We start from the raw sequence: 25,850 nt of genomic DNA on the forward strand, positions 1-25,850 counted from the left end.
AGTCTGTGACCACCAATCAGAGTGTAGGAGTGCTGAATAGTGAATGGCAGCAGGCTGGTCGCCAAAACATAGCAGTCTGGAGGCTGGAAATTGTTAAACACAGTAGTGTACCACTGATTGGAGGCTGGAAACTGTGCATAGTCAGCTGTAAACAGCAGGCTGAAACAGTGTCTGAGAGTGTCAGGGCCTGCAATGCTGAAAACCCAGGCTGGTTGACCCTGGAGATGATGGACAGCAGGTTGAACAACAGTCTGGGATAGTCTGGAGCAGACGCCAGCAGCTGAAAGCTGTCGCCTACAGCAATAGATAGGCTGAAGATAATGTGGCTGCAGTCGATGATGGCTGGACAGGAGATGGAGGCGGGCTGCAGGTTGGAAACTGGGCGCCAACAGCAGCAAAGGGTGTGTGGGTTGGTGTAACTTGCAAACAACGATAATGACTGAATGGGGGCAGCCTGTCTATTTATAGATGTGGAAGGGTGCCCCAAAAATTAGGGTTTTCACTAAACTCTCTTGAACCGCTCCCCGTTTTAGGGTTTCCTCTGAACTCTCTCGAACCGCTCCCTGTTTTAGGGTTTTACTCTAAAAGAGCATTTTTAATGTGTTTTGGGGCTGTTTAAGAGGCTAATCAGCAAGTAATGCATATTTTAGCTCAACATCCCGTGCTTTTCAACATACAACGAGTCATTTTCATAAGAGTGTGATTATTCCTTTCAGCAACTCCATTTTGCTGAGGAGTCATTGCAATAGCGGCTTGATTCGTAATGCCACGATCTAACAAATATGTCTCAAATATACGAGACATGTGCTTCCCCCCTCTATTTGTGTGAAGTGTCTACACTTTTAAACCAAATTCAGCCTCAAGCTTTTCCACAAGATGTTTAAAATGCATGAATACATCAAAGTTAGCCTTCAGCCCATACACCCATGTATACCTTGAGCAATCATTGATAAATGTAACAAAGTAAGGTGACCCCCAAGTGCACATGTCCTCATGGGACCATAAACATCAGAGTGAATAAGTTGCATTTTCGAACAACACGCATTGCACCATCATTTTTGAAGGCAAACCTGTGCATCTTGCATCTTGCCCAAAATACATCCCTTGCATGCATGAAGAGGTGGAGTCTCCACTGGAGGCAATGCATCTACCATATGACACCTCTGAAGGGTCATCAAACTCCCAAAGCTCATATGTTCATAACGGGCATGCCAAAGCTCCGCATTCTATATAGCGGGTGTAAGACTAGTGATTGCTAGAGCATCATGAGACTGTTGGCTATAAGTGTCTAACAAGAATAAACCCTCATATAGGGTGTTGGACAGCACGAGTCCATAGTCTCTCTCTGTCTTTGACAATACATTTGTCATCCTCAAAGATGTCCTTGAAAGCCATGCTTATTTGAATGCTGAAATAGAGAACAAGTTCTTTGTAATGCCAGGCACAAATAATACATCGAGAAGCATGAAGTCTGAACCATATGCAAGAGTAATAGTGACTGTCTCAATGCCACAAATATCATAGTTGCTGTTGTTTACATGTGACACGCTTCCTAGTAGGGGTTAAATGCATAGAAGTAAACAAACACTTCCTTGAAGTGATGTGCTTTGAAGCACCACTATCAAAATACCATTTTTGCTGCGTTTAAGCAGCATTAAATGTTGAATCAGCCACATAAGAATCATGACTACATGTGAGAAATGCATAATTCTTCTCAACCAAGTTGGCTAAAGTATCGCTATCTGCTAATTTGCTGGTTGATGTCTCTTCGACAGACAAATTGGAGTCTTTCTTCTTATCCTTCGCCAATCTCTTTTGGCACTCATCAATATAAAATGACTTGGCTTCTCGCAATAATGGCATTTTCCCTTCTTTTTAGACTTATCTTAGTCTTGGACAGCCTTGTTTGATGGTTGTCCAACATCACCCTTTTGTTGATTTTGTGCATTTTACCTAGTTTTACCCTTGTCTTAAACTTGGAAAGCATAGCCCCATCACTTAAACACAAAGAACATTCTTTTGAGTCTGCTTCTTTTGCAACAAAGGGCCTTCCAACTCCACAAACTTAAGGGATTGCCATTGCCCCCTCGGCAAGAGATCTTGGTCTCATTGCAGGCAGCAAACATACGCTCAAGTATGTCCCATCGTGATTTTGAGGTCTTGCAAGACCGGATATACAGAATGATAGCCCTTTTCACTGACAATGCTATCAAAGAAAGTGCATGAGCATCCTTAGAATCCCATTTTCTTAGATCCTCCGTAGGACTCCGTAGGAGGGGGAAGAGGAGTAGTAGCAACAACAACACTAGCAACATGTCCTTGAGCACGACGTTGAGGTGTTTGAGGTGCGAGGCCTCCTAGTCACTGCAAGTCACTTGTAACATAGTCCCATGAATCTTTTGCAACAAGAAGGCTGTGGACCATAAAACTCCACAATGGGTAGTTGGATTTATCAAGCTTGTCCTGCTAAGGGAGGACACCAAGGATGCTGCACTGATCATTGTTGCCTTGACGTGCCATGCTGTCAGAAATGAGCAAAAATTTGCAGCCAAATACTTCAAAGCTGAAGTATAGTCCGTAGAGTACTAGAGATCCCTCAGGATTACCAAACAAGTGCCAAACTGTCATACAAATGCCAAAGTATGTGCAATGTCACCCAAAATAGCACTTAGCCACAATAATAATAGCAATGCACTACTGTAGTACACCTGCCTCATAATTCATGACCACAAAATTACAAATTCCAGTAATTTAATGTCGATTCACACCAAAATTTTTGCATTTCCCCCAAATTTCCTGTTCAATCTGATTGTAGCAGCAATTAAATGCTGTTGTACCACTAATTTTATGCCTTGGGATGTGTGCAAGGAAAAAGGCCCAAATTTCTCTGAAATTTCAAAGAAATTGAAGAAATTTTCACCTTATAGTCCAAATTTCTACAAAAATGTCACTTAGGGACATGTTCCAAAAGTAATGAGTAGTTGGAATCCACCTCATGATGCGTGTTGGGGCAAAAAACTGAACAGTCCCAAATTTCTTGCACTAATGTTGAAGAAATTGTGCAATGTTGGCAATTTTGGTGGAGATTCACGCATGGGAGCTTGAATTGCCCAAAAGCCCCAACATATCTCGAAGATATTTTGAGAAATTTTAAAAATAGGCTGAAAATCCCCGAATTTCTTGGTAGGAGTGTGAGAAATTGAAAATTTCTTCAAAATTAGGTATGAGACGAGCAAGATGGATGAGAAATTGCAGAAATTTTTGAAAATCCCCAAATGTGGAAAGTTAGGGTTTTTGCATTTTTTTGTCAAATTTGCAGAAAATGGCGAGCAAAGTTGAGAAACTGGCGGGTAGGGTTGAGAATATTATGAACAGGACTGAGAGAGGCTATGTGTATAGTTGTATGCAAGACTACATATGGGATTGCGTGTAGGCTGAAAACAATAGCAGCACCTTTTCCAAAATAGCAACTTTTCTTCCTTAGGCTAAACGTTGGCTGGCTGCAGCAAAACCTTGGTGGAGTGGCACTAGCTAACGGTGGTTGTTTAGAATCCGTGTGTAGAAGTTGCTCTGATACCAAATGTTGGAAATGGGAGGAAGAGTGTGTGAACACAAGACAATGAACAAGAGTGGGCAGCAATTCCATAGTCAAAAGATGCAAGTGCTAGAATGGTAGAATGAAAGTATAATAGGTCTTAAGTAAGTTAAACCTATACCTAACTCAACTAGAGTTAATTTAACTCTAGAACTTTCTTAGAAGTGGTGACACAAGTTATTAACTTAGTTGAGTTCACACTACAAACCAACTAACTAAAACATTGGGTACTACCCATAGAGTTGGCAAATTCTAACAGGGACCCCGTCTCCAATGCGTCGTGAAAAGGGTGCATCTCCATGCAATGGTCCATCACACGGGATAGGGGGGATAGAGGGAGGCATGTGGGATGGGACCTAGGGGACTCCATGTGTCATAGGGTTTGTTACTTGTACTATTTGTATTGTTTCTTGTAGTCTTTAGTCCACTAGTTTTATTGTTTCTCAGCTTGTACTGTTTCTTGTAGTCTTTAGTTCGAGGGCTCATTATTTAATGGTTATTGTTGAACTTTAGTCTTTATGTCATATGGCATCTATGATTCCTCAGTTTAAACTTTTACTACATTTCTTAGTTTGTATTGTTTCTTGTAGTCTTCAATTTGAGTACTCATCATTAGTGTTTACTGTTGGACTTTAGTCTTCAAGTCATACAACATTCCTTAGTCACCATTTGGCATTGACAATTATTACTTCTACTTTTCAGTTTGAGTATTCATTATTCATTTAGGTTTCAACTTTCATGGCTCGTGTATTGTTTTAAACATTTATGGGACATTTTTAGGAGGTTTTTGAGTTAAGCTATTGTATTTGTTTAGTTTCTTTATAGAATATTTTGATTATGTCCAGAAAATATGTAATTTTTAGGTCCCCATCCTTGTCCTGGTTCCCCGTCCCCTATTTTCCTCCGTCCTTGTCCTTGGTGACTATGATTGGCAGCCCACACTTTTACACACCAATATTAGTGCTGTCATATAAGATTTGAGTATCATTTCTGCCTTTGGGTTCTAAGGTGTCGAAGATATTTCAAATGGTTCCAAATACAGGTTTTGGCAAATTAAGTGCTTAGTACTCTCTTTTCGTCTCTGCAGGCTTTTTGGTGAAAGGAATCTTTGAAGTTTGGGGAGTTGGCAGCTGTTATGAAGAACTTCGTGCATCTGTAGAAAGCTATCCTGATGATCGAAAAATTCCATACCTAGCTCCAGATAGCAGTTTCAAAATAGTAGTTGACAGCTTTGGAAAGGTTCTTGGCTTTCAAGAGCAAATGCAACGGATTAACCATCTGCATTATATTCCCTTTAAGGTTCGGTTCTTTGTTATCTTTTAAGCATTTAAATGCTATCTAGAAGGAGAAATCAATCTGCTTTTTTTTTTTTTTGGTCAATTGGTTCCTTCGGGCAGCTGTGGAACTTCCAATACTTTTTATGCTGTAAATCCAGGGCAAGGTAAACCTAAAGAATCCAGAGCACAGGTTCTGGTTATTAGAAACCGATAGTTATATGGAAAACAATGGCCTTCCACCAGCAATGCAAAAAGTGGTTTTTTTTGGCCGTGAAATCGGTGGCTCTGATCGGAGTTTATTAGCCAAGTATGAACTTAGCAAGCGCAAATTTCTGGGCCCAACAGCAATGGATGCAGAAATTGCTTTTTTGATGGCTAATCAAGCTTTAGTGAAGCCTGGGAAGCTGGTTTATGATCCTTTTGCTGGGACTGGCAGCATTCTTGTAGCCGCTGCTCACTTTGGTGCTTTAACACTGGTAATATTTGATTTTGGGGCATTAGCAATGTTATTGGTTGTGTCTATTTGAAGCTTAACAATTGGGTGTTTTTCCATGTAAATTCTGAATCATGCAGTATTCCCTGGTTTGAATAACCTTCATTGAATAGATATAGTAACTTATTTGGTCTTTCTTGAACATTGGCCAAATTACTGCTTCTGATTATTCAATGTTTCTCATAAAATTACATGGCTGGCTGTTTTTCATATTAACTGACTCTGCAGTGAATATTGCTGTAACCTAAGATGTGAAATACATAGGTTGAACAGTAGCAGCTACTGGTTGGTTGCAAAAAGTGCTAAAGCAAAGGCCGTGTTTGTGGCCATTGAGCTTCCTCTTCTGAACCAAGGCTGCCACCTGCGTCGCTTGCATATCTGCCGTCCCTTCCTGCATCCCTATCAGTCACTTTTGTTTTCACCTTGTATCTTCACCAGTGAGTTATTGCCTGTGCAAAGCTGCTGATTGGTTACCTCCTTCTATCGTGCATGTGCAGCTCCATATTTAGGCAGCGTCAGTGTAATTATCCACGTACAAGGCTTTTTCTTTTTGTTTTTCAGTCCTGGGAAGTTTTGTAATGTGGCACATTTAGGTTGGCTGGATTTTGTGCCATTCCAGGTCAGTCATATTCCTTCTCAGCTGGCTAGCCAGTTCCTGCTTCTGTGCATATGTTAGGCAGCCCATGTTGTACACACTTAAGTTCTGTTTTTAAGAGCATTTTGCCCGAGAGCATTGTTGTCCATTCTGCCTTCATCAATTAGTCTCTCTTTGCCGTCCACACTTAAGTAGAACATGAGTGAATGAGCATATAGATCAAGCAAAGAGACATCAGTGCATAAAGGCAAATGAGAGCAGCAGAACTGAATCCACTCGTGTGCAACATGACAAGTTACTGTAGCCATCACCATAGTAAAGAGGAGCAATGATTGGAGAATACAAAGTGGCCAAAAAAGTGTGTGCTTGGTCCTTCTATCCATACCATGTACAAACAATGGCTGTCTCGACCAAAGTGTCTGTTGGAAAATGATAGTCAGCTATGTAGGAGGGAAAAGAGAGACAATGAGAGTGTGCTGAAGCAAAAGAGTAGAGTGTACTTGCTGAACTGAAAGAATGAGAATGAAAGGTACAAGATAGGTCCAAGATAGACCTAGCTCTAACTCAACTAGTGTTAACTGACTCTAACTAACTCTAAGAGTGGTGACACAACTTATAACTTTAGTTGTGTTCACATTAAGAACTGAAAAAGAACTAAAGACTAAAACATTGAGCACTACCCATAGAATTGGCAAATTCTAATACCCCCCTGCAGTGCCAATGTGGTAAAGTATAGGAATGATCAATCACCAAAGGGTAGCAAGTTTAGGGACTTGCGAATAGCCTCAAACTTCTCACAAGGTAGTGCCTTAGTGAAAACGTCTGTAACATTTTCTTGTGTAGGAACATACATCAAGTTGATCTCTCCTGCATAGCATTTCTCTTTGACATAATGGTAATGCATCTCAATATGTTTTGTGCGAGTATGAAACACAGGATATTGTGCCACTGACTGTCAGAAAGAATGGGTGTAGGACCCTCCAATGGTAAATGTAGATCAACCAACGATTTGTGCAACCATACACATTCCATTGTTGTAGTGAAGGCTGCCTTGTACTCAGCCTCATAAGACAAGGTAGCCATTGTAGGCTGTTTCTTGCTTAGCCATAAAATGCATGAATGACCCAGAAAGAAACAGTGTCCACTAGTAGACTGAATAGTGTTTGCATCACCAGCCGAATCCGAATCACTATAAGCCTATGATTTCAAGTCTCCCTCCTTGGGAAATAATAATGTATGTAATTGAGCACCTTGTAAGTATCTGAAGATCTGCTTAACAACTTGCCAATGTGTAGTCTGTGGTCTATGCATATACCTGCTCACCGAAGATACTACATACTAAATATCAAGGCATGTGTTGCAAAGATAAATAAGACAGCCAACAACTTGGCTGTAAATTGTAACATCAGACACTCTTCACCATCATGCATAGATAGCTTTAACCTTGGCTCCATAGGAGTGCATATAGGTTTGTAATCTTGCATATTAAACGTATGTAACAACTTATCCACATACTGTTGCTGTGACATGATGATGCCATGCTGATTTTGGGTGAATTGAATCCCCAAATAATAGTGTAGACAGCCCATATCTGACATGGCAAATGCATGTTTCAATTCAGCCTTGAAATTTGCAATTTTTGCTTTTGAAGGTCCAATGGGTAGCACGTCATCTACATAAAGAATGATAAGCAGCAAGTCCTCCCCTTCATTTTTAATGTATAGAGTGGGAGCAGTTGGATTATTTTTGAACCCTTTACTGGGCAAATATGCATTAATTTTAGAGTACCATGCACGAGGAGCCTGCTTGAGACCATAAAGAGCTTTGTTAAGCTTGCATACCATGTGCTCTTTCCTCTTAGTCACAAACCTTGGAGGTTGTGACACATGAACATCCTCATGCAAATCCCCATTCAAGAATGTTGTCTTAATGTCCAACTGATATACCTTCCAATCATAATTTGCAGCCATAGCAATTACACATCTCATTGTATTCATATAGGATGTAGGAGCAAAAGTCTCTTCATAATCTATGTCCTTTTTCTGTACATAGCCTTTTGCTACCAACCATGCTTTGTACCTGTCAATGGTGCCATCAGCCTTGGATTTGAGTTTAAAAACCCATTTTGTGCCAATGGCCTTCTTGCCCAGTGGTAAATCCACAAGCTTCCATGTTAGGTGGCAATAGAGTCTAACTTATCCCGCATTTCCTGCATCCAATGTACATCTTGTTGAGCTTCGTTGTCCAAGGAAGTAGGCTTATCATCATTCAACAGCGAGCTCATAAATACATGCTCATCACAATTATCTACTTTTGTGTGCTGTATGTCTGGCAACCCTTCTAGTGCATTGAGCTAAAGGAGCATCCATTTTACTCTCCTGAAGAGTTTGTAACAACCATCTCGGGACTGTTTTTGCTGCACTTATAGCAGCTCTTTCATGCTGTATTGCGTCTTCCATTGCATGTAGCAAACCATCATCAATATCCTGCTGTTCAGGTGCATATGGTGCAGCAACAGCTTGCTGTATTTTGTCTATTCGGCCATTTACAACTCCAAAGAAAGTGGCAAGAGATCCTCAAAGACATCACCAATGTCATGGGCGGCTGGCATTTGAAACTGATCGTGTGAAAATGTAGCATTTTCAGCAAACATGACATCCCTACTGACAAAAACTTTCTTTGTGTGTGGGTCATACAAGTGATAGTCCTTGCTTTCCAAATTGTAGCCAGTAAATATGCATTTTAAAGCCTTGTCATCAAGCTTCCCACGAAGCTCTTTCGGAACACGTGCATAGGCTATGCAACCAAACACCCGAAAGTAGTCAACCTTGGGTTTTTTGCCTTGCCAACTTCAAACGGGGTGATTGTCTTTAGTGTCTTAGTGGGTGCACGATTCAACACATGATTTGCACACTGAAGGCCCTCTAACCAAAATTTATGACGCAGTCCCTTGCTTTTGAGCATACAATGAGTCATCTCCATAAGAGTGCAATTCTTCCTTTCAGCAACACCATTCTGTTGAGGAGTCATTCTAACAGTGGCTTGATGCATAATGCCATGATCAAGCAAATATGTCTCAAAAGCACGAGACATGTAGCCCCCCCCGCCCTGCCAATCTGTGCAAAGTGTCTGCACTTTCAAGCTAGTTTCAGCCTCAAGCTTTGCAACAAGATGTTTAAAATGTATAAACACATCAGATTTTGCTTTCAGCCCATACATCCATGTATACTGAGAGTAGTCATCAATAAATATAACAAAGTAAATATGGCCTCCAAGTGCACGTGTCCTCATGGGACCACAAACATCAGAGTGAATAAGCTGCATTTTTCGGACAACACGCATTGCATCATCCTTTTTGAAGGCAAATCTGTGCATTTTTCCCAAAATACATCCCTTGCATGCATGAGGAGGTGGAGTCTCCATTGGAGGCAATGCATTTACCATATGACACCTCTTAAGGGTCATCAAGCTCCTAAAACTCATATGTCCATAGTAGACATACAATAGCTCCACATTTTGCATAGTGGGCAATAGAGTAGTGGCTGCTAGAGCTTCATGAGACAGTGCACCATAGATATCCAACAAAAATAAACCCTTATACAGGGTCCCAGACAGCCTGAGTGCATAGTCCATCTCCTTGTCCGTGACAATGCATTTGTCATCCTCAAAGATGACGTGAAAGCCATGCTTGTTAAAAGCAAAGATAGACAAGAAGTTTTTGTAATGCTAGGCACAAACAAGACATTTAGAAGCATGAAGTCAGAACTATCTGCAGCAGTAATAGTGACCGTTTCAATGCCACAAATAGCATAACTGTTGCTGTTCGCACATGTAACATGCTTCCCAGTAGGGGTTGAATGCAAAGAGAAAAACAAACACTTGCTAGAAGTGATGTGCTTTGAAGCTCCATTATCAAAATACCATGTTTGTTGCGTTTCAACAACATTAAATGTTGAGTCAGCCATTGAAGAATCATAACTTCAAGTAAAAAATGCACAGTTTTCCTCCACAAAGTGGTTTGAAGTATCACCATTAGTAGATGTGTTGGCTGATTTCTCTTGGATAGCCAAATTGGAGTCCTTTTTCTCTAGCGTTACACTAAGGTGTTTGAGGTGCAAGAACTCTTGGTCGTTGCAAATTATGTGTAACATAGTCCCACAAGTCCTTCGCTACAAGAAGGTCGCGGACCATAAAACTCCATAATGGGTAGTTTGATCCATCAAGTCTATCCTCTTGAGTGAGGACACCAAGGATGCTGCTCTGATCATTAGTCCCTTGACATGCCATGCTGTCGGTAATGGACAAAAATCTGCAGCCAAATACTTCTTTGCTGAAGTATAGATTGTACTTCTCATAGTACAAAAAAGCCCCTTGGGATTATATAATAAGTACCAACCTGTCACACAAATGCCAAAGTGTGCCCAATTTGACCAAAATCAGCACTTAGCCAAGAAATAATAGTAGTGCATTGCTGTACCACACCTGCCTCGTAATGCATACCCTCAAAAGTACAAATTACAGTAACTTGATGCCGATTCTTACCAAAATTGATTGAATTTTTTCAAAATTTTTCTCAATTTGATTGTAACAGCAATTAAATGCTGTTGTATTGCTTGTTTGCTGCCTTGGAATGGGTGCCAGGCAAAAGCCCCAAATTTCTTTCAAAATTTCAAAGAAATTGAAGAAATTTGTAACTTATAGCTTGAATTTCTACAGTTATGTCACCTCGAGGTGCCAGTAGCAAACAACGGCTAGAATTTGCCTTGAGATGTGCGTTGGAGCCTCTAGGACAAAAGGCCCCAAATTCTTGGACAAATGTTGATGAAATTGTGCAATGTCAGCATTTCTAATGAAGATTTGCATGTGGGACTGCAAATCATGCAAAAGCCCTAAAATTTTTGACGGGAATGTCAAAGAAATTGTGAAATTTCTTCAAATTGGTTGTCAATTTGAACTCCGGGAGTGAAAATTGACAAAAGCCCCAAATTTTGAGCGGCAAGAGCTGAGATTCAAAAAGAGATGGCCAAAATGCACGGGAAATTGCAAAAATTTCGAAAAAACCCCAAATCTCAAAATTAGGGTTTTTGCACTTTTCAGGGTTTGTAGAAAATCATAGGTAGGGCTGAGAATATGGTGGGTAGAGGTGAGAAAATAAGGGGCAGAGCTGAAAATAGTAGCAGCTCCTCCAAAATAGTAGCTCCTTGGGCTGCGTGTGGTCTGCGCATGGGTCTGCGCATTGGGCTGCTTGCAGGCTGAAAACAACAGCAGCTCATCCTTCTCTTCCTCAGGCAGAGAGTTGGCTAACAGCAATAGGACCTTAGGTGGGGCAGCACTGGTTGATGGTGGCTGAATTGAATCTGCTCAAAGAACTTGGCTCTGATACCAAATGTTCGAAAATGATAGCCAGCTATGGAGGAGAGAAAAGAGAGAGAATGAGAATGTGCTGAAGCAAAAGAGTAGAGTGTGCTTGTTGAATTGAAAGAATGAGAATGAAAGGTACAAGATAGGTCTAAGATAGACCTAGCTCTAACTCAACTAGAGTTAACTGACTCTTGATTCTAACTCTAAGAGTGGTGACACAACTTATAAGTTTAGTTGTGTTCACACTAAGAACTGAAAAAGAACCAAAGACTAAAACATTGGGCATTGTCCATAGAATTGGCAAATTCTAATAGTGTCTTACTTTATGCTTCTCATTTTCACCGCTATTTGTACATATAGCTATTTTTTTATTTTTTTCCAAGATAAGCTATGGCTAATTGTATTACTTACAAAAAATACAACAAAGTAGAAGTGCATAACAGTCTAGCTGGAGCTAAATGTTAATGAAATCAAATATATACAAGGCCTCTCAGCATAGAAACAAGGAATGACTATTCCGGCCTAACACGTTTCAAACCCTCTGAGGAGGTGAAATGGCCAGGGAATGTTCCTTGCCGTTCCCTACCATTCCCTGCCATTTCCCGTGTCGTTCCCTATTTGGAACGGCCATTCCGAGCCTGCTGATAAAAAATTGATGTTTTTTCTATTTTTTTCTCCTTGCTTGTGTCACACTCCTACCACACATTCACCTATCTCCATTGCCTAATGTGCACGCATTAATCTTTTTTTTTTCGTAAAAGGTAATTATATTAATTACGAAAAAAAATACACGATTACTGGATTACAAGATACATGATGACACAAAGCCATCATGTGAAGAGGTTTTCTCTTTCTCTCTCTCTCTCTTTTTTCTGATTACAAGATACACGAGGGCCCTAGGCCAACATGTGGGGAAGCCCCGTAGTAATGCACTGAAAAAGTTACACCAATCATGGCAACGACCCAGAGGCAATTGCCATATGCCACGGATGCAAATCCTCTCGAGGGAGCAAGTCGGAGTGTTGGATGATATCCAGCTGCCAATGCAAGAGCCCTTTAAGCCTGGCAATATGTCGGGGTACATTAGAGGCCGAATCAAAGAGAAAAGCATTGCGCGTGGTCCAAATGTGCTCCGAATGATCCCGCATCCCGGCGGGATCTTTGGTCCACTTTGCAGGGCTCCATGTCACTCGGCCGAAGGGGATTCTTGATGGGAGATTTCAATATGTGTGTCGACTCTTCTCAGTCCACTTCAGGGCATTCGGTAATGGATACGCCGGAAAGCCGGGTGTGGAGTTCTTTTGCTTTGCACGTGCTCAAGCAAGATCTTTGGTCGTGGCTTCACCCTTCTTTTTCAGGGTTTACCTTTCATTCCGCACAATATGCAACTACCTGGTCGCGGCTGGACAGAATGTATATCATGCAGGGCGATGACTTTCTTCCCGACATGCTGGAAATGAAGGTCTTGCGGCAATATGCGTTGTCGGACCATTTCCCCCTCCAGCTTGAGATGCGGGCACACTCTATTGCACCTTTTGTGCAATTCCTGGATAGGCTCCCTTTACGCTTCAACTCCTCTTATCTGAAGCATTCAGTTTTCCAGGGCTATATGCAGCAGTTGATTGAGAGGTTCTTATTGGACTTCGCCTCTGAGGGCTGGCCTTCATTTGCAAGGCTGCTCTCTAATGTGCAGCGGGTTGCTCGCCAGTATGGGATCCATCATGCCTCGCTTTGCCGCCGGCGTCGACATGCAGCAGAAGACTTACTGGCCTTGGTCCGTTCCTTGCTCCTGGATTCCCCTGATGATGATTTTCTGCTGTCTCTGGAGAGGCGGTTGGCCCATCTTATTCAAGTGTTTCAGTTGAAATCTTATCAACAGGCCAAGCTGCACAACTTGATGGACACAATGCAAGATAGCACCTGCCAGTCTCATACTGGCACCCCCAATATCTGAAAAAGTGAAATATGACCAGACTCCAGGATTCGGAAGGTCGCATGGTCACGGATCCGCAGACCATTGTCACTATGTGCAGAAACTATTTTATGGATCTTCTTGGTTCCTCTTCCTCGCCTTCTAGCCAGGTTACGCATGCCCGTGCGGTCTTCTATCATCTGGTCCGCCAGCAGGTTCCAGTTGATATGCAAGCCGCTTTGGAGACGGATATTTGCGAGGACGAGGTTATGGACGTTTTGTTGCACCTGCCGAATGATAAAAGCCCTGGCTGGGATGGTCTCACTAATGAATTCTTTCAGACCTCGGCCACGCAGTTGGCAAAGCCATTGGTGGCCATGTTTCAGCAGGTGTGGGAAACGGGGGTCATGCCCTCCTCATGGAAAGAAGGCCTTATCAAACTAATTCCAAAGGTCCCTTCGCCGTCAAAGTTGCAACACTGGCGACCAATCTCTTTGATGGGCTCCATGTATAAAATCTACTCCAAAGTGCTGGCGAATCGGCTCCACAAGCACCTTCCAGCTATTGTGCATCCTCTCCAATATGGTTTCATTAAGGGCCGCAACATTCTGCATAATATCTTAAATGTGCAAATGGCCATTGACTATGCGCGGCACTCCGGTCAGGAAGTGGTATTGATCCAATTGGACTTGGAAAAGGCATTTGATTATGTGGACTGGTCTTTCATTGCAGACCTCATGTCGGCCATGGGCTTTGGTACCCGAATGTCCCGATTGATCTACACCATCAGTGCTGAGGCTTCCTCCAGAGTTATGCTTAATGGTGGAGTTACAGAGCCATTTGTCCTTGCACGCTCGGTCCGACAGGGTTGTCCTTTGAGCCCTCTCTTCTTTGCCCTGGCGACTCACCCGGTCCTTTCAATGTTATCCTCCATGGCAGCCTCTGCCCAGCTGGCCGGTCTGTCTCTTCCGTTGGGTCAGCACTTCGTTAGCCAATCCTTGGCGGATGACACCTTTATGATTTTGCAGGCGGACAGGGACAACATTCGAAGGGCATTAGATGTTTGGACACTCTTTGGTCAGGCCTCTGGGCTTCGCATCAATGCCCTTAAGTCAGCCCTTCTCAGTTGTACGGAGCCTGATTTGCAGTCCTTAGGCTGGCAAGGCCAGGTGGTTTCCCGTGGCTCCATTGTCAGGCATCTTGGATACCCACTGGGGGTGGATGTACGGCCAAAAGCCCTGCTGGAGTGGATTTCACAAAAATTGGCAGCAAAGTTTATGTATTGGAAGTCGCAAGCGTGGCCATTCCATGTCCGCCTCAAAGTGGCCCAGACAATCATGCTTCCAATGCTAACGTATTTCCTGCCATTGTTGCCATGGACTCCTACTACTTTGAAGGCCCTCACTCATCCCATCCGTTTCATGCTATGGAAGGACTCACTGCAGGCCGGCATTTCCTGGATTTCTTGGTCACACGCATGTACCCCTAAGCGCATGGGTGGCGGAGCGATTTTGGATGCACACACTCATATGTTAGCTCTCCGTTGGTCCCTTTTTCGTGCCATGTGTGTGGATCACCACCCTTGGTCCATCATAGCCCGTTATTTTCTTGAGGACAGCGGGCTCCGCCATGGCAACACACGGCTTCGGGCCTCCTGGTGGCATGTCCTTAATGCTGACTCTCGTGTTTCCAGTCCCTCGTCCTCTTTGTTACTGCACTTGGTCGGCTCTTGGAAAGTGGTGCTCCAAAAGGCCCGCTGGCACCCAGTGGGGGACCGCTTGCAGACTAACTCCTTTCAGCTGGAATTGTTGGCAGTATCGAGATTCCTTTCATGGGAAGATAAACATCAACTCAGACCAAGATTTAATCGCATGGCCCGTTTAGGTGTGATGTCGGTTGCGGATGCTACCCTTGCTACTCGCAATGTCCTCGTCTCATTTCGGACTGCTCGGCGACTCTTTAAGATCCCGCGTGGATACCGTGATTTGTGGGAGCAGCTTTCGTCGAAGCTTCAGGGTCGCCAACCCTTTCTTGCCTTGACGGTGGATCGCCCTTGGCAGGACTGGGATCTTGCAGGCCGCCTGAGTCTGGAAAAGGCCTCCACTAATCAGGTGTATCATCTTCTTGTTCAAGATCACCAATGGCTGGGAGAGAAAGCTAACACTGTTTGGGGACTGCGGAAATCGCTGTCATGGTGGCACAAAACGCTGATGGAGGGCTGGCAAAATAAGACACCTTTCAAATGCAAGGTTTTTCTTTGGCGGGTAATGATTGGTGGTCTTCCTCTGGCCTCGGCCCTTGCCAAGCGTCGCATCTCGAATGGTAATTGTTTCTTCTGTACCACACCGGCGGAATCGGCCCGACATCGTTTTCTCTCTTGCCCGCTCGCCAAGAATATCTGGTCACTCTTGTCGCTCATTTGGCGCGCGGTGGTGGGATCCTCGCTAACTCCTTTCGATTGGGTTTTTGTGCGCCCGAAGTATTCCGCACCGCCACAGTTGCATGAGAAGATCTTATTTCACTTTTTCAGATATTGTGCACGCATTAATCTCTCTCTCTCTCTCTCTCTCTCTCTCGCTCTCTTTCTCTCTCTCAAGTTGAAGATTCAAAGTGTCAAGACAAGCCACAAGCCAATCAAGAGTCCATGCAAAGTTTAAGCTCAAATTTGATGCATTATCAATTCTTGCAAATTACAATCAAATTTCAGCACTATCCTCAATTCCGAGGTAATCACCCATTTATATTGTCTAATTTCAAGGGAAATTGGGGTAATTGGGGCAATTTGGAGCTATGGGGGTAATTGAGTCATTTTGGGACATTTGGGTCAATTTGGAGCATTGAGGGGTATTGGGCAATTAGAGGGACATTCGGGGCATTTGGGAATTTGTGGCATTTTTGGAGCGTTGAGAGCAACTTGGAGCAATTTTGGGGCATTTAAGGCGATTTGGGCGATTTGTAGCATTGGGGGACTATTGGGGCAATTTGGGTCATGCAGGGCATATTTGGGGCACTTAAGACATGTGCTGTCCCCCCCGTTCCCGTTCCCTGACCTTGGACATTCCCCACGTTCCAAGGAGTCCCATTCCCATTCCCATTCCCATTCCCCGTTCCAGGTAACTATGCCTCTCAGCATGATTTGTGGAGAATGGGAGAAAGAAGCCATAGCGGGGGTCAGGGTCGGGGGTATAACACACTGAGGGCTCCCATAAGGTGGAAAATTGGCTATGGTAACAGTGGATGTAAACAACTGCTGGAGCTGTCGTCAATGCTGTGACTCCCCTTGTAGTTGCTCCTTGCAGCCTCTAAGGGAGTGGATGATGGATGATCATATGTCTACTGGAGTGGCATATATTGAAAGGCTCTTTTTGTTGAATGGTAGTTGGTAGCAAGCCTTCCAAACGTGCCACCTTGTGGGGTTCTTGTCAAGCTCTGAGATTTTTGATGATGATACAGTGGACTGTTACTACCTATTGGCTAGGCAATGCCTCTTGGCCCACTAGTGCACACATCGGCCTCTGTGATGAAGATCGTGTCATGCATCTCCGCCTTGTTGGGAATAAAGGCCTCGTCCCCAAGAAGCGTGGTCGGGCAAGCCACCTTCATATGCTCATCTGAAAGTGTTTGGCTGTGAGGCTTTTGTGCACATTCCGCCTCATAAAGTAAGTGGCGCCCTGACTAACTAATTGATTGAGTAAAGCTCCCTACATTATACATTTATACATTCAAAGATGGGCTCTACTCGATGGAGGATCCCTCAGCGTGCTTGCAGGCTGTTGGGTACACAGCTTGCTATCGTGACTATTCATAGTTGAGCAGGCTAACAGTGACACACAGTTTGAAGCGTGCAGTATCCTGCATCAGCAACTGGAGGAAGCGTGTCTGCAGATAATTGCGACTATCTTGAACTCCTCAGACCAGAGCAAGGCATTGCAGAATAGTGTCTTGAGAGGGAGAGATTTGTCTGAAAGGGGATGCTGGGCTGACCTGCAGGACTGCATGTCTGCATATTTGTATACAGGCAGACAGAGAGAGCAAGAAAAATAGAGAAAAGAAGACACAGAGAAAAAATAGCACAGACCTGAAGTGGTGCAGACCGGTAGTCAAGTGGGCTGCAGTGGTACAGACCTGTAGTGGTATGGGCCTAGTGACCTGCAGTAGTACTTAAACCAGCCTTCCTCCTTGGATAGGGTGGTGATAACCTGATTAATCAATAATTACAGCAAGTAAATAAATCACATAAACTGAAATGCTCACTTTACCACTTTAATCTTGGACAATGGAACAGCCATTATATCTTGTGGGAGTGGGCCGAGGGACAGATAAGGAGAGTGCCTTGCTTCAGCAGATCCTGAGTGCAACAAACCACTCATGCTCAATACAGATGTGGGAACCGCAAGCAACAATGATGATGAGGGAAACTGTCAAGCACAACAAAATGCAGTCTATGCTAAGAGGAGAAGAGGGCAGGCTGCAAACACAACTGTAGATAGTAGGAGTGGCAACTTTGGAGTAGGAATGCAGTAGTAGGAGGCACAGATGGAAGCCCTGAAGCCAAATGAAGGTGTCTAGGAGTAGGGGTGGCAGCACAGGTGCTAGGCGCCAAAGTTGGATTCCCATGCTTGGGTATCAAAATCTCCCATGTGGGAAAAGTTTGTCCAAAGGCGGGAAATTTATACCATTCCATATTTGACTTTCCATTTTCAATTAAACATTCAGGGAAAACCATTTGATACTTGGCATGGTGGTTGTGATGCTTTGAAGTTGGCCTTTTATGAATTCATTATACCGGTTTCAAGTTCCAAGTTTGAAGGTTGAAGTTTAAAATTGTGTACAATATTTTATTTTCTTTACCCATGTTGATAATGATGGCTGCTGAGCTGGTGAAGATATGGGATAAAAGGGATGAAGTGTGGCAGTGCCCATGATTCCAATTTATGGAACTTTCTAAGCACAAAAACTCTGGAATTTTGTAACCTCTTTTAATCGAGTTGGGAAGTCTTTTGGTGCTATACAAGAGCTGAAGAAAAGCGCCCTATGAAAGTGGCTGAAATTTGAGGCTGCTTAATGGTGTATTCTTAGAGGCATCATACTTAAGTCAACCTTGGGAAGACCAAGGTTATGATTATGCCACATAGTTTCAGTGCACTAGATTAGAGGACAAGTTAGCTTTTGGCAGAGAACTGATTGAAATTGTCAGATCATATGTGTATTTGGGTGTGATCTTCAAATGATTGTATTTCTTCAGGTGGGAGGCTGCAAAGGCCAGGCTAACACGATATTTTGCAGCAATGGGTGTACTGTGAGGGAGAGCGAATACCACATACATGTAGAATCTTAGGATCCATGCACCAAACTATGGCTTTTTGATACATTCGTCACATTGGCACTTGTGTATAGAGTGAAGGCCTGGGGGCCTGGCCTTTACCACACAAGGAGAGAGCTGCTTGCAGCATGGAATGGGCCAGAGAGATTTCTATGATGGATGGCATCCCATTGAGAGACCACTAGTTATGATAATAGGCTATAGCACATATGGTCCGGAGCAAGCCATCAGTCCCCATGAGATGATTAGTGCATGGCATGAGAACTGACACACTTCTACCATTTGACTACGGTCTCAACTTCCCTCGCCTCATATTTATCTGCCTGGAGCTGAACTGAGTATTCAGACGTCCAGACATGTGTGGTTAAAAACGACTTTTCTTTTTTGCTATTTCCAGAGTGATGCTTGCTATTCTGCTAATGTTTTGTTGCTTTCTAGTATGTGCTGTATTAATGGTACCGGAAATTTATGCTAGGGTGCAGATATTGATATACGTGTTGTGCGCGATGGCCGTGGTCCAAATTGCAATGTGTGGAGCAACTTCAAACAGGTGCTTAATAATAATACTCAAGGATGTGCAAAGAAATCTTGTTGCCACTTTTTGGTTGAAGCAACTTTTGTTAATCACGTGAGCCAAATATCGGCAAAAATGCTTCTGAATATGTAGTTGTTAGATTTCCATAAACACGTGAATTTCCTCAATTTGTCTTCTCAATCTCTGTTTCCAGGTGGTTTTTGAGGTCTTTATTGGAACCTTTTAAAGATAGGTCATATATCACAATCTTTAAAAACCCATATGTTTGGAATCTTTGTACTGACCTCACATGGTCAGAATTCAACGCTCTTCCTTAAAGTTTGGAAGGGTGATACTCCAATGTGATCCAGACCAGTACCTCCAATCTGATACTGTGTGTGTAGTGCAAGTGGCTGGCAGGCTTCAGGCTGATTAGAAAAAGTTCATCCTGAAAGGTTAAGGCTTGCAAGTACAAGGTAGAGCAGAGCAGGTAATAAATTTAGTTGACCGATGAGCTTTAAACTCAATGTACAAGTGATAAGAAGTTGTAGCTGAGAGATGGTCCTTAAAAGATGTAAACTTTTTGTTGTGAGAAGTATGTGCTTGGCCGACAGATGGTTAACTTGGTTGAATTGTGGCACTTTGGTTTGGTCTCTAACAATCAAAGTTGCGAAACTGTGCAGTATAATTTGCCTTCGCCAGTTGGTCTAGTGCGAGCTGACAACAATGCTCCTCCATGGCGGTTGAATCTTAAGGAGGTGAGGTTTTGATTGAATTGTGCTTAGACGTTCTAAATATTGTGTGATGGTTTGTTGCAATGTCCTGCATGTTTTCCTGTGCATTGCATACATGTGTCCTTTTTCACAATCGAGGAAGGAAAAATAAGATTAAGTGCCATGTTCCTTTCCTTAAGAAATGAAGTAAATGGTTCATGCTCAGCCAGATAACTCTAAGGATAAGATGTATATGCACAACTTAAATATGGTTGTCAACTGGTGGAATGCTTCAGATAAATGTTTACACCTGCTTGTAGGCTGATCATATATCAATGCTCCACTTAAGACTGGAAATACACGGGATTTATCTTCATGTAAATTTTGAACTGTTAGACTGCTGTGACAACAAGGAAAAGAATCACATTTGAGCTGGAAAGGCTTGCATGATTGTGTAAGAAGCAAATGAATGTACGTTTCATGGCCTTTAAGCCTGCCATTGTAGTTGAATGAATTACACTGTAAATAAGTGCACTGATAACTCAGACAGGCTGGTTCATGGATCTACAAACGACTTGCGCCAAGCAAGATGATGATGAAATTTTTGCCTGAAACCACCCTTCTTTGAAAATTTTCTTCCTCTGAAGTCAATTTGCTATGAAGGAAGATGGCCATGATTGACTGCTTGTGCCTAGGCCCTAGAACCAATCTTGTTCATACATGCTGTGAAGTTGGGTGCAGACTGTGAATAGTGGGCAGCTTATGCTCATATCTTACTATTGATACCATTGCACCTGCACTTAATAGGAGCCTAGTGCGTTGACATATTAGCTGCAGTTGAGGATTGCTTTTGGTGGTTTGCTGCCAAAGTTTCTCATTGAATGTTCTGTGGGTCAAGATTGCCATGAAGGTTTTGTGGATGAAAGCCCAAAATCTATTCGTTTTCATGTTTCACACCAGATGAGGCATTAGTTGACTGTGCATCTAGTAAACGTTTTCAGTTTAAAGTCTTGCAGTAAAACTTCAAGATCTTGTGGGTTTGTGGAGCGGGTGTGTTTTGGCAGCTGTGGGGTCTCTGGACACTGAGGCCTTTCTTAGTAACAGACTTGTCTCTCTGGGATTTCATATCTGAGTTGTGAGTAAGATAGTTCCTTACATTATCCTTCAAGTGGCTTTTCATGTTCGTTCTGTTACATTCTTGAACACGTTTGGATGTGTGTCTGCCACATTGGTCGGGTCAATGACTAGGTGTATGCATCCTAGGGCTGTTAAGGAGTCCTAAAAGGAGGGCTCAGAGGCTCATTTTTGCCACATCTTCTATGATCACCTCTCTTGGATTCTAGGCCTTGAAGGTCATCATGTCTAAAATCAAACACGGTGTGGATAGGTGATATCAGATATCAGACCTTGTGACGAGTGTGGCCCATTATGCTGCTCTTCCTAGGCTTGGGAGCAAGCATATTTGGCTCTTATGGTGGGAGGTGACTGTGATGATAGACCAGGGGGAGTATGGGTTTGGCCTCTCCACTGCCCCTTCTAAGGGTTGTCACCACCTTGCTTCTCTTGTTGGGGATTAATCGACTGGGGTGCGGGGTCTGATTCTTGGATTTGGACTGTGTGCTTCTTGCCTTAGATTGACATTTGTCGTCATTATGGCTAGCCTTTTGACAATGTTGACAGTATCTATTCTAATTAGTTACATTCTGCCATCTCAGTTTAAGTGTTGATTGATTGTTTCCTTGGGATTCACTAGCTCTATTTTGATTTTGATTTTGATTTGAGTTTTGTGTGTCCTTGCCCTATTGCCCCCTCTGAGAAGATGCAATAAGAGCCTCCTCTATCGAGGATGTGTGATAAAATTGATCGAACGATGGTGTGCAATGCCATAGCTGACACTCAAACTCGTAAAATGTGGGCATCTGAGGTTGTGAAAATACTTGTTGCACAAAATGGAAATATTATCTTGGTAGCTTGTTAAGGAATAGGGTAACTTGATTGTCAGAGGACTTGGGAGCCCTAGTGGTTGAGAACTCGGCGACGAGACACCGATACTCAACCAACTTGACTTTCAAGTTATCCTTGTCTGTGATTTTGAAAATTTGAAGCTCCCAATCCAAATTGATGTGACGGGTCCTATCTTGAGTGGCATAGCGATCGGTTAAGTGTGCCCAACGCTCGGGTGCTAAGTCGAAATGTTGAAGCTGAGAGTGAAATTCAGTAACAAGTCTTGCATAAGCTCAACAATAGCGGAGGTATTACAAGCTTTCCATGAGCGGACGACCTTGTATGAAACAAGGACTGGGGTTCCAACTGTTGCATTAAATCCCATAGGTTTTGAAAGTCTAAGACATGCCTCATCAAATCTGACCAAGTGGTGTAGTTTGACCTGTTGAAACGAGTCTTGTTAATAAATGCATGCTTGGCAGATGAGGAACTAGAACCATGAGGTGTCTGGGAAGATGGATAGATAGGATAAGATGGTAGGGGTGGATAAGAAATAGGAGGGGGTAAAGGTGGATAGGTAGAAATAGGTTGTTAATGTCCAATGAGTGCCGATTGCTGCGGAGGTACCGAAATGGACATAGGTCCATATGATACCATAGGTGTAGGTGGAGGCACTGGGACACGATAGCCTTGTACAAATGTTGGCTAGGGTATTATAGAATGATTGGATGCCTTGTATAAATGTCGGCTAGGGCACTATAAAATGATTGGATGGTCCACTAGGTAATGCCGTAGAGGCAAACTGCGATACCAAATGATCCACACTCGAGGAATGCCCTGTAGGGGAAAAACTCAATAGTGTGTGTGTGGAAGAATGAGCTCCCATCATAGGGACACCACCCGAATAAAAGAAAGGAGTCCTAAAGGCTGTGCCTAATGGAGGACCCTTGGTGTGGTGTGGTGGAAACATAGGTGCACTTAATGGAGGCTGAAAGGAATGTGTCGCGGAAGATGAGGAAGGATGGGTGGCAGCCCAAATGGATTTGTGATGGATGTCGTGGGAAACATCATAGGTTCCTTTTGTCCATTAAATGCACTAGATAAAGATGCACCTACTCCATATTCACCATGAGAAATAAAATTATTTGAAGGAAAAGGAAGGGTAGGAATACTTACAAGGTCTTCTTGTAGCTTCTTACCTAGTTTTGAGTTCATGAAGAAATACACGTCTTCCTCGTAACTCACAAACCAAAGCTTGTTTTGAAGAGTCTCTTCTTGATGAGCATCTCGCGATCCAACAGAAAATACAGAATCAGTTGTCATAGAAGCTGAAATAGTAAGGTTCATACTTGGCATTTGAGAAAAGTATTGTGGAAGTGATGTGTAATCCGAGCGAGGTTCCACTTGTAGATTCCAGTCCGTAGTAGAGATTTCGAAGGTCTTGCAATATCATTAGTTCTGTACACTGAATCTAATGGAGAAAACTTAGACATACCTTCAATCTCTTGTTGAGCCCTATGCATGAGGATGAGATCATACTTAGTGGCAGAAATTTGATATGGTTTGTGGACTCCGTGGTAGTTTGATGGTTCTCCGCCCATGTTGGATCGGGCATTAGCATGCTAGGAGGCCCACTCTTGATTGTTTTTATCCATGTTTGGTTGTGGAGATTGGAGCGGTGTTGTGAACGTGTTCAAAGTCATGAGACCCTTCTGTTGTTCCAACTTGCGTGAATGAGCTTTCTGATCAAAGGCGAAGGTTTCTCAAAGAATAGCTAGCTTTGATACCATGTGAAGAAATGCTCTAAACGAAAAAGCATGAAACCAATCGTGCAACAAAGCACAGACTGATAAACTTAGAATAGAGTTAGGGTTAGGGTTAGGGTAACTCAAAAACAATAAACACAATAATAATAAAGTGAATGAATAATCAATATAAAATGCTCATGCAGGAAACACACTATGTAGTGAATACTGAACCTTGAACTCTTGTATCTCTGGGATCAAGGCAGAGATTATGAGGTGTAGAGTGTGTCATACTCCGGACGGATCTTGAATCGCAACAAAGGTAGCCTTTGAGTGTCGAACACCAGCAAATGTAGCCAAAGAAGGCTGGATTTGATGTAGATGGCAATGCAAGAGAGAGAAAGTCTAAAAACGCAGGTACCTTACGAGAGAGAAAATTTGTACAACAGCTGTTAGGTGCAAACGCAATACACAGTTTTGAGAGAATGTTAGGGTGGTAGCTAGAAAACCAGAATGTATCATTTAGAGGAGAGAGAAGATCCTGGCGATAGCAACCAACTATAGGCGATAGCTCTTGGGACTTGGCGATAGTAGCAAATAGGCATGGAAGGCTGGAATTAGGCGCTAGATGGTAGCAAGTGGTTGGTGGAAGCTCTGACCATGATGTCCTTTGTAAATGAGGTGTGGGCAGCAGAGATATGGCTCCTAAAACCTATAAAAACGAGATTGAGGGAGAGTGGTGCCTACTTATAGAAAGTTTGGGGCACCCAAATTAGGGTTTGCATGTGGGACATAGTAACTCTCTAGGATTGCGTTTCTTTTTAAAATAAGAGGTTTTCTTCATTAATTAAGCATGTTTTGGGGCTGTTTAAGTCGGGCTAATACATTTTTAGCTCGACACTTGGATCCCACTATGTGAAATAATTAACTTGCACCTCACACGTGCAAGTCATATTAGTACAATTGATCAACTTTTAATCAAGTACTAATCAAAGTAATAAGATTTCACATCCTCGTGATAAACCATCCCCTTGAAATCCTTGCAATCATCTTCAATTGCACTGCAATGTGCCAAAGCATTCGTTGCCACTACTGGAAATATGTGCTGGCATTGCAGTCAAACAACATATGCACCTATTGCTTAACCATGCTCATGCCCTTTGCATGTGAAATTCTAGTCACTTAAACCAATTACCATCCACACAATGAATCATAACCACTTTCAAAATCATAAGGGATGCATCCACATACCAAAACCTAACATTGTTCTGACCACTTAGGCATTGTAATGGGTAAGTTGAGCACAAACAACATTGCATAGCAATGATATACCACATGATAGTCATGTAAAACATACATCAGCTGCAAAGCACATGTACCATATACATTGCATTTCTCTTGCATCACTTGCAAATGTATATTGCATGCCATTCATGTATCCCGTACATACCTTGCAAATGCACATCACATTCAAACGTACATTCCATGTATTCTATACATGCTAGCAATCTTGCAAATGTATAATTTCAGAGCCTAGGTGCAAACCATTCTGCATACTAACTCATAGTGACTAGTACACTCAATAGTGATCCCAATGGCATAAATACGGTTAGCTCACAACACCCTAGATGCAAGGTAAGTACATCCGAGATCCTCTACATAACCAAGCTGTCCATCACTAGGGGAGTGGAGATGCAATCTCCCCCTTGAGCATCAGGCAATACTTTGGACCTTATATGCTTTGCTGAACTTGAAAGAGCTCGATCCAAAATCGACTCTAACCGAAACACATTAAGGTAAAGTGCATCACTAAGAATAATTTGCCATGTCACGCTCCTCCATCTAATTGCATTCTTTTATAGGTGAAACAATGGTGAAGCTTTACCAAAAAGCATATGGAAGCTTTACATGTAACTTCACTTGCCTCGAAACCTCCACTAGGTTCTAGACCTTCTTCCCTCTTGAGCATTCATACTATCACATTGCTGCAATTCCAACTCGATTAAGATGCAACATTATATCTAGTTGACTAGCTCCTCATGTCACCAAGTGGTGATACTTTTTTACAGTTGCTCTTGGAATAAGCAGGATCTTTGCATAGCCAAAAGAGGCAGCCATCGGGACAAATTGGACTAATGGTTTGTCTGAGCCTTAGGACCAGTTCCATATTGAATGGGCACTGAAGAATAGAATGCCAGTGGTTTGGGACTGTGTGCTTAGCCACTGGAGATGGTGCAGGACAATGAGCCTGGCCAAGATAGAAGATGCACATGTGAGAATGCTCACGGAATAAAAGTCTCTGTAACTGAGCCACATTACACTTTTGATGTGGTCGCAATGATAAAGTTGCACAGAACAACTTGAGGAATGCAGGGGTC

At 42.8% G+C, this 25,850-nt stretch overlaps 1 protein-coding gene across 1 annotated transcript in view; it reads left to right on the forward strand.

The window, feature by feature from the left end:
* The window catches only part of TRM11 (tRNA modification 11 protein), an 84,273-nt gene that overhangs the window by 25,981 nt on the left and 32,442 nt on the right, over positions 1 to 25,850 (forward strand). The window contains exons 2-5 of the mRNA XM_087660640.1: positions 4,683 to 4,894; positions 5,031 to 5,348; positions 19,032 to 19,106; positions 19,754 to 19,828. Of these exons, the coding sequence (XP_087516766.1) occupies positions 4,683 to 4,894; positions 5,031 to 5,348; positions 19,032 to 19,106; positions 19,754 to 19,828 (680 nt within the window). The remainder of the gene's footprint in view (positions 1 to 4,682; positions 4,895 to 5,030; positions 5,349 to 19,031; positions 19,107 to 19,753; positions 19,829 to 25,850) is intronic.

The sequence above is a fragment of the Lygodium microphyllum genome, chromosome 20 (genome assembly GCF_053477565.2).
Source record: "Lygodium microphyllum isolate KBCC chromosome 20, Lygodium_microphyllum_v1.1.10, whole genome shotgun sequence".
In the NCBI taxonomy this organism is placed as follows: domain Eukaryota; kingdom Viridiplantae; phylum Streptophyta; class Polypodiopsida; order Schizaeales; family Lygodiaceae; genus Lygodium; species Lygodium microphyllum.